Source organism: Antrostomus carolinensis, unplaced genomic scaffold (genome assembly GCF_000700745.2).
Source record: "Antrostomus carolinensis isolate BGI_N321 unplaced genomic scaffold, ASM70074v2 scaffold10426, whole genome shotgun sequence".
NCBI lineage: Eukaryota > Metazoa > Chordata > Aves > Caprimulgiformes > Caprimulgidae > Antrostomus > Antrostomus carolinensis.
Window position 1 is genome coordinate 3,288 of NW_010319764.1, and position 9,365 is coordinate 12,652.

The 9,365-nt window shown below is 37.8% G+C and overlaps 1 protein-coding gene across 1 annotated transcript; it reads left to right on the forward strand.

The window, feature by feature from the left end:
• Positions 1-466: 466 nt before the first annotated feature.
• Positions 467-4,657, forward strand: RBM11 (RNA binding motif protein 11; the record flags this gene model as incomplete). Its single annotated transcript, XM_010169371.1, has 4 exons — positions 467-629; positions 1,527-1,605; positions 2,351-2,444; positions 4,325-4,657. Coding segments are annotated over 4 exons (669 nt in total), but the record flags the coding sequence as incomplete, so codon positions are not given.
• Positions 4,658-9,365: the final 4,708 nt, after the last annotated feature.

Here is a 9,365-nt window from a genome sequence, read left to right on the forward strand (position 1 = left end):
TTTAAGCGAAATGGAAGCATATTAATGGAGCAGGTCACTTACATAGCTGAGATTATTATTTGCTTAGTTATGTTAGCTGTGCAAAAAACCTCTGTAATAATTGTACTACCAGCTGTACACGCATAAGATAACTCCTGCTGTGGAGTCAGTAAATTAGTCTTTCCCCTTGCAACAGTTATCATCACTGTATTTTAAAAATAATTTAAAAAACTTATTATTGATAAGACCAAACATCACCCATGGACTGATGCTTGGTTCCCTTTTAACATTTGTGGAGATGATTTTTGTTTGTAGAAGGCTCAAAATTTGAACTTGGGGAATGTGGAGAGACATTTTCAAAATTAAGTAGATAAACTTACGCTGTTTCTGACTATGGCAAAATCTACATCATTATGAAATATTCAAAACGGAATGAAGTGTCAATCTCTGTGAATTTCTTTGAGAAAATAATACAAATTTCTTTCAGGCTGGACCATTAACCAAAGTGACGATTTGTAAGGACAAAGAAGGAAAACCTAAGTCTTTTGGATTTGTCTGCTTTAAGCACAAAGAATCAGTGCCTTATGCAATAGCTTTGCTGAATGGAATCCGTTTGTATGGCAGACCAATTAAAGTGCAGTATCGGTTTGGTACGTTTAGTAGTCTCAATGATTAAGTCTTTGTAAATGTTTTAATTTTTTTAATGACTGTTTTTCAATCTTACATTCTTTTACAAAGATGATAATTTATAGCTAGAACAAATTTCAGTCTTTTTTTAAGAAACAAAAACATGTGGCTTTTGCATAGGGAAGGATTCAGTCTTTAAATTTTTCGTTTGCTAAGAGAATACAACAGGTTGGTTCAGAACAGCATAATGTGCAAGCCAGCTCAGACCACACTGTATGGAAAACAAGCAACACAGGCTTTCACAGCAGATTACATTTGGGAATCCGAGTGTGACTAACTTGCAGTCTAGCAGGAGAAGTTGATTCATAAGCACAGCAACTATCAAGTTGTTCATAGTTTTTATAATAAAGCCACAGAGTTATCAGAGTTGCTGTTTTAAGTGGAAGGGATTGTAATTTGAAGAATATAGTCAAATCAGAGTCACATTCTTCATTTTATGTTTATGAAAATAAACCTAGAAAGCTAATGATCAGGTGGTGTTTGCAACCCAAACATTAAGGGCTCATGTTCCTGCTATGCATTGTGCCACTCCTTGCTGTACAGAGCAGTTGCTGAGTTTAAGTAGAATGGCTGAGGTTCCTAAAATCAGAAGCATCTCCTGTGTCTGTAACTGAGTGGGAATTCTGTTCTTGATTACTTCAACAGCCCTGATAACTGCTTCTGTAAGTGAATAAATGATAATTTTACTTGAAAACATTCTTTTATTATCTCAAGCAGTAAAATAAAATGGCATCTTACCTTTATATACTACCTTAGATATACTAGCACACTCCAGATGACACAGCCTTCTTCCTGTGTTTTTAACTTGTTAATTGAATAGTCACAACTGAATAGTCATTATGCTCTTGTCTTATTTACAGGGAGTTCTCACTCGTCAGAACTAAACAGCCCTACACATGGTTTTGAGAACTACATTGACTTATATTCACCTTCATATAGGTAACAGAGATCACCTGTGAATAAACTGTATGTAATGTTTAAAACCTCTCATTAAGAAAATCAATTAATGTGGTAATCTTCAGGCTTTTCATTAAAACAGCTGTTGCATGACAGCTGATGCATCCTTTCTGATGTCTTGCAAGGGGCTGTAGTTAATCAGCATCTGGTTCTTTAGCTTGACAGAGGTTCAGTTAGTTTGAATTTCCCAATTTTTATTTGTTTCTGCAAGATACAGGACCATGAGAAAATACTGAAATATGGTGTTTGTACAAACAATGTTTGCATTTGTTAGGGGAAAAAAAAAATCTGACAATGGAGATAATATTTTTAAACCCCACTGAGTTTATATCTTATTTTTTTATGTGTAAGCAGCTGTCATGCACATATGAATGCACAGGTATAAAAACCTGTTATAATGGAAAGCTGAATACCCCAGATTCAGTATTTTTCAATGTTTCAACATTTTTATTTACAAATGTGACAGAACTCTCTGTGGAAGCTAAACTCCCATGGTGAAATCCAGAATTCTTTCGCATCAGTACATATGTACATGTGAGGATTACTCATTAATTGAACCTTTGGGTGTATTTCCCTTGGTTTATCAGGTTTTTTTGTGGAAGTCCAGTTGTTAATACCACAGTTCTCTTCTTGGATATTCCTCTTATAGCCCAAGAGTTAAGTCTTAGCACTGGTAAGCAGTATGTGGTGGATGTCTAGTCTTTGTACATTTGCTTGTTTTTCCTAGGTATCAAGAGCCTTACGGAAATCCTCCATTTCCTGTTACTCCTTTTCCAATGAACAATAGTTTACCTCATGAATACTTAGGCTTTCAAAAGATGGTGAGTTTGTGTTAAAAGTTAAAAATTTGGGACCTTTCAAAAGATGGTGAGTTTCTGTTAAAAATTTGGGACCTTTTTAATGAAGTTGGATGTATTCTCCATTTTTGCAAACAACGGTGCTTGTTTAATGTCTTAAAATGTGGTTTAGGCTGCTGAATTTGACAATACTAGGTCTATTTATTTTAGCATTTAAGGGTACTACAGTAACAGGGGATCTACCAAACCAAGCTGTTTTCTTACTGCAGGAATGTCTTAAAAGGTATACAGCTTAAGAAGGCTAAAAATGTCAAATGGAGCTCTCTCCTGTACCATGTTCCAAATCAAATGCCTTTGGTGAGACAAGCAAACCTAATAAAATTACAACCATACAAGCAGTAGCTTCTTCATATACAGCTAATTCAGTCAGAGGACCTCTTAGCACTTCTAACTCAATTCAGAAATGCCCAGCAGAAGTTTGAAATGTCTTAAAACCAAATCTAAAACTTGCCCAACAAATAAGCACCGCCCAAGTTAGGGCAACAGTAGTTTGAGGGTTTCTGGCCTGAAGCTTTTCATGCCCCTGCAGTTCTCACATTCATCATTTACTTTCACAGCAGTAGGCAGGGAGAACCCATATTCCACTTACAGGCTCTGGTGCACTGGGCCATCCTTGTCCTAATCTCTTGTCTGAGATATTCCACAAGGCAAGGAAACTGGTCTCTTCAGATGTCACCCTGTGGCCCAAACCCTACTCACCAAACACATCATGGAGCTTCTGCATCTGATGAGTATGGATCAGTAGGACTGAAGAAACCCAGCATTTAATGTGAGGTACCAACTGTGGACAGTACTGCTGCCATCCAGTCTGTCTGGGGAATGACCAGTCTTTCGTAACTGTAGAAGAGGAGACTGATACTATTGCTAGCTGCAATCAGCAGGCAAATGGAGAAGGTCTGTTCCCTGACGTGGTGGTGGCCTGCCTCCCCTCTTCCCAGGCTGTGCCCTCAGAAGAGCTGGTGCTTGCACAAACTTTCCCATCCCCTCTGCTGTGGCTGGAAGGCTCGGGGGTGTATCATCTGCCCTGCTGTGCTCGCTGAGGAACCCACTCCTGTTACCATGCAGTATGTATGTAACTGAGAGACCACACTCAGCAGACCAGCACACATCACCAAATTCATCCCATTTTCTGCTTGCTAGAAGGGATGGTATTGCAGAATGTCTCCTTCACACATCGACCTCACCTGGATTTGGATGAGCCAGGCAGGTTACTCACTTGGAGTCTGCCTGCACGCACAGCAGACATGCTCCCCATCGTTTTTTTGTGGTTACTGCCAGTCAGTAGAAAGCTGCTCTTCTGACCTTTTTAATTCTGTTTCTGTATTTGGGCTGTGCATTTTGTATGAGAGGCTTGTGATTCTTTTATGATTGTAGCAATGAGCTGGGCACTTACTGCGTTGTTCCAATGCAGTACTTTGATCTGTGGATTCACCATACCTTGTTGGAATGCCTTGTTCCACATTAACTTTAAAATTAGTTAAACCAGGTTAAAAAAAATTGCAGGTGTGCATGTCTTTACATTAACAATAGGCACTGCAGTTACAAATGTTTATAAAATACATAGTTGAAGAAATGCCGTATTTGATTACCTTACACAAGGACTAATTGTCAGTTTAATCTTAAATCAGATTACATCTCTGTTCTAACTTTGCCATGAAAAAATTGTCTACTTTTTCCAGCTATACTAGTTGATATAATAAAATGTATAAGCTTTATTCTCAAATATTCTGTTACGTTATTTTATAATTTATCAGTATTTTCATTGTATAAACTGTAATGCATGCAAAATTAAACTCTTCAGAACTTCCTCTTTACAGTGTTAACTCAAGTTTCTGTTTCTCTAGATGAACCATTTTTTAGCACAGCAGTACACAGTACAGAGTCCAATGGGTCAGCAATTTCCTTGCTATCAGATGACTCCACCACTGCCTTCAAACGTATCCTTTTCTCCCTATCAGAATCAAGCTGCAAACTTTAATTCTGCACAGAGCTCTTTTGAATTGGCCCTGCCACATTCAAGTGACTGTGAAGTGCACCAAGTGGATGAAAGCACCTCCAAAAGAAAGAGAGAACAGAGAAGTTGTGACAGTGACACTAGTAATGAGGAGGACAAAATGAGACAAAGAGAGCGTGACCAAAAATACAAGAGGCGCAAAGCCAAGAAAAAGATGCATTAATACTGTGTAACTGGATTATTTTTTTTATTATTATATTTCCTATTTTTATTTAAGAGAAATTTAATATTTCATCTTTGCACTTTATTAGAAAAGGAATGTTCAAGATTCGTTTTTTTTTTTTTTTAAATGTGTTATGTATAAAGTATACTGATACTTTATTTAATCTCAACCTATTTAAAGAGGAAAGTACTATTTAAGGTATAGGAAACATTTAAGAATATAAAGTTTCCCTAATAAAAGAAAACTAATTGGTTCTTTCACCCCCGGCCAAGAATCGTGGAATGCTATTATTTCACTAATATAGCAACTTTATGAACATACTTAATTTCAGCCAGTCATGAAGCATATGTATCGCTTCCATCACTTACGGAATGCATTTTTGTGAACGGTGTAAGAATTTTCTGGAGCTTCTGAAGAAGTGAGTGGGCTAGAAATTCTAAATATCACATCGGAGATGTGCTCTTCACTGAAGTATCAACACTTACAACTTTTTCCTAATTTAGCTCTGTTGTCACTTTCAGCTAGGATCACCTAGTATGGTTATTGGAACTGTTGTTTTGGTTTGGTTTGGTTTTTTTTTCCATTAGTAAATTTGAGGTAAAATACAGGCATTTGCACTAACTAAAAGACTTACATATGTATCAGTACTCAAATGAATGTATGTACTTTATGGCTGCAGCTATGTACTGACTAGAACTACATGTGTATATATGCATCCTTCTATAAAGTTACTCTGTAATGTTTTATTTGCTTATTTGAGAATCTAAATGTTCATTTCAACAAATGGATGAAAAGTTTAATGAGTATCTCATCTAACTGATAGCACAAAAGCATGAGTTACTTGAGTTAGCACTACCTCTTAAGAAAAGTTTTCCCCTTGTTTAGCAGAGAAAGAATAAACCATCTAATATCATGAAAAATCAAAGTAGTCAAATGACCTGTTTCCTGTCTTTCACAACCTACAGACAGATACAGAGGTATTGTCTTATACCAAGTACAAGTGAAACACTTTTAAGATCCTATTATATGAGAAAGCAAAATCTGTTCAGACTAGATGTAGGCTTCAAATTGAACCTGACAGTCAAAAAGGATTTTGGTTTTATTAAACTCAGTTTTCTTGGTTATAATGTTGGGTTGCTTGAAAGGAATACTTTACACCAGTATTGAGAAAGAATATCCAAGTTCACTGGTTTAAAGGTGATGTGTTTTACAAGTGCAAATCAGCTTAAAAAATGGAAGACCATTTAGCTTGCAACAATTTCTCTTTTGTCTGATAAGATCAATCACAGCTAATAAAAGCACTTTCTCAAGACACTGCTTTTAACTTCCCAGAAGGATTACTTCATTTTAGCCTAAGAGACGTTCCTACAACACCACAGTATGGCACCCTTGAAATGTCATTAGCAACTGAATTCAACCTTCCCTAGAAAGAACTTATGTAATTGTCCTGGTTTTTAGCTGGGACAGAGCTGGGTTTCTTTTTAGTAGCTAGAATAGTGTTGCATTTTGCTTTCAGTTGGGATTGGTTATGAGAGAAACGCTAATGGCATACCATTGTTTGCATTTTTGCCACTGGAAGTGAGGGCATTTGTGTTTTGTTGGTCTACGGGCACAGGATCTAGGGGGTGAGGAATGTTTCAATTAATAAGCTAAACTGGTGTTTGGGTATGTCAGTGGGATGTTTCATATCAAGTCATGTCCAGTATATTAGTGAGGGTCTCTTCCTCTTTTGGCTCTCGCTGACTTTCACTTGGGCTCTCGCTCTTCTAGGATTGCAGTTTTTGTTCAGGATTGTCACTCTTCTGGGATTGTTATCAGGGAACGGGCTGGGCTTGGTTGGTGGGTGGTGAGTAGTTGCACTGTGTGTCACTCATTTGTATATTTTATTACTATTATTATTATCATTACTATTTTAATATCAGTGTTATTTTAAGTTTTCATTTATTTCAGTTATTAAATTGTTCTTATCTCAACCTACGAGTCTCCTTACCCTTGCCCCCCAATTCTCTCCCCTATCCCCTGGGGAGGGTGAATGGCTGTGTTGGCTGCTAGCCCAGAGCTAGCCAAGTCCAACCACCACAGTAACAAAGGTTTGTTCCTTAAATAAGATTAATGCCTTAGGTTTTAAGGAACTCGCTAAGTCTGCCCAATCCCTTTCCTTTTTTGTTCTACCTTTCCACGCAGACACTTGCCCCTTTATCTTTTTGATTATTTTTCTTTTTCCTCACCAGTAACTTTAGGACTAAACTATGTAGATGTAATCTAACTTTTGTTGGAAGATACTGACAACGTTATACCAGTAAGTCACTGATGACAGAAGTTGCCACAATAATAGGAAAAGTTAACAAGTAAAATACACTGGATTTCTTTAAACCTGTTCCCTATGTTAAAGAAATTTAAATATAATCAAGTAGAGGAAGAATATGTTAACTGTAGCATAAGTTCATCAGGCAAAAGACAAAATATATGGATGCCCAAACCACAGTTAGCCTGCAGAAAGAGAAGCTTAGTCGCGTCTATGCTAATGTGTCCTTATCAGACTTCCCCAGTAGATAGCTAAAATAATCTATTTTATGCACTTGTACTCTACAAAAAGAATGTCAAGGAGGATCACATTGCATATGGCTGATAAAATATCAGTACATTTCTCTGAAGTAATTTTTCTTGCCCTTGTTACTCCGACTCTTTTTTTTTTTTTTTTCCTGAGAGCGGTAAGGATTTTAACACCTCTCAGTGCCCACTTACCTGCAACTCAACAGTGTGTTAAAAGAAAGGCTGGGCATGTGGGAATGCGCTAAAATTACTTCAGCCATAATTACATTTATTTTGTACATCTGTTAACTTAAGACACTTTAGTTAGGGCCCCATTGATATTTTAATTACATTGTTACCATGTTTAGGAGATAAAATACTGGAAACAAAAATCCCACTTGCGTTTGCCCTTGACCAAATATTTCTTCAACCCCCTATCTGTTTCAGTCACTTTTAAAAATTCTTTATGAATATGAAATGAATGTTTTCTATGTTAATTCTGATTCTAAATTATTGTTATTTTGTCCTAGTGTTTCACTTGCATGCTACCAGCTGGCTACAAGACCTTGTTTTTCCCTGCTGTCACATAGCTCTTGCATTTACAGTTGTTTCTCTGTATTTTATTATATGGAATGCAGTGGATAGTTATTTCCATTACAATCTCCCAAACTTTGGACAAATCAGTATTGCTGCAGTCAGTGATGCATTCTCATTTAAGGTGGCAATGTGCCAGGTCAACAAGAGTCAAAGGGGAGGTGCCACATTAACTACAGAGTAAAATCAAGATACTGATTTTTATTCACTTTTGGAAAAACTTTATGTTCAGGTAAAAAAAAAAAAAAGAAAACGAGCAATGAAAATTGTTATTATAGCTTCCTTCCTACCTACCTTTACATTTAAATACTAGTGAGCAAGCTGTATGAAGCCTTCAAAAAGCAAAACCATAAAGTACGGAGAAGTAACAACGTCAAAACTTGCTTATCGGTTATGCAGTCTGCCAGAGTTCCAGTGATGCAGCAGCCGCGTTCTAGACACAGGCTGGAGTTTCAGCTGCCAGTCCCAGGGGGGGTACTTCTGTTGACAGAAAGCACGTGCTTTCTGAGTTTTATCTGAAAGTGTTTTAAGTTGGATCTGTTCAGCAGCAACAGCACTGCAGTGCTCTGATTAAAGTGGGAGACACAGCTGGTGTCACAAAGCAGCTCGCTCTGCAGGCCCAACTCTAAGACTAAAATATTGTAATTTGTCATTTTCTGATGCACTAATAAACTTATGGTAGCGTACATCCAGCTAAGAGGTAGTAAAAAAAAAAAGAAGTTTTTTTTAATACATTTATTCACAAGATAGGATGTACACACACCACCGCATGCCATTCCCCTGTCCTGACCTCTCAATTTTACTTGAATGCTGCCCACTAGTACAACGCTGTCCTAGTTTTGCTAGGATAGAGCTAATTTTCTTTTTAGTAGCTAGAATAGTGCTATGTTTTGGTTTCAGTGTGGGATTTGTTTTAAGAAGTATGTTAATACAATACTAATGCTTTTAGTTTTTACTGGAAGACAAGGGACATTTCCAACTTCCCCGTGTTTTGCTGGACTACTGGTGCAAAGGACTTAGGGGGAGCATAGTAATTAGCAAACCCAAATTGGCATTTGAATATGGCAGTGAAATATTCTATATTATATCATGTCATGTTCAATATATTAATGAGGGTTGACTGGAAAGTGGGGGATTTTTTGGGGGATCGCTCAGGCTCACTCCTTCTGGGATTGCAGCTTTTGGTTTCAGGACTGTCTCTGCTCCGGGACCTCTGTCTGGGCATTGGTCGGAGCGAGTGGTGAGCAACTGCACTGCGCATCGCTCATTTGAATATTCTATTTTTACTGTTATCATAATTTTAATTTTAGTTAATTTTTTTTTTTTTTTTAATCTCAACCCACGGGTTTTCTCACTTTTACCCTTCAGATTCTCTCCCCTGTCCCATTGGGGAGGGCGAGTGAGTGGTGGTGGGGTTTTGGGCTGCCAGCCGGGTTAACCCCACCACAAACACACATCGGGCCTGTCATTAAATGACACTACCGAGACAGAAATCACAGGCAGACCGTGCCCTCGGCAGCTGCGGGCCGCGTTTCGGGCCACAACGTGAATTTCACCACAAGCCATACGGCCCGGGCGGGGT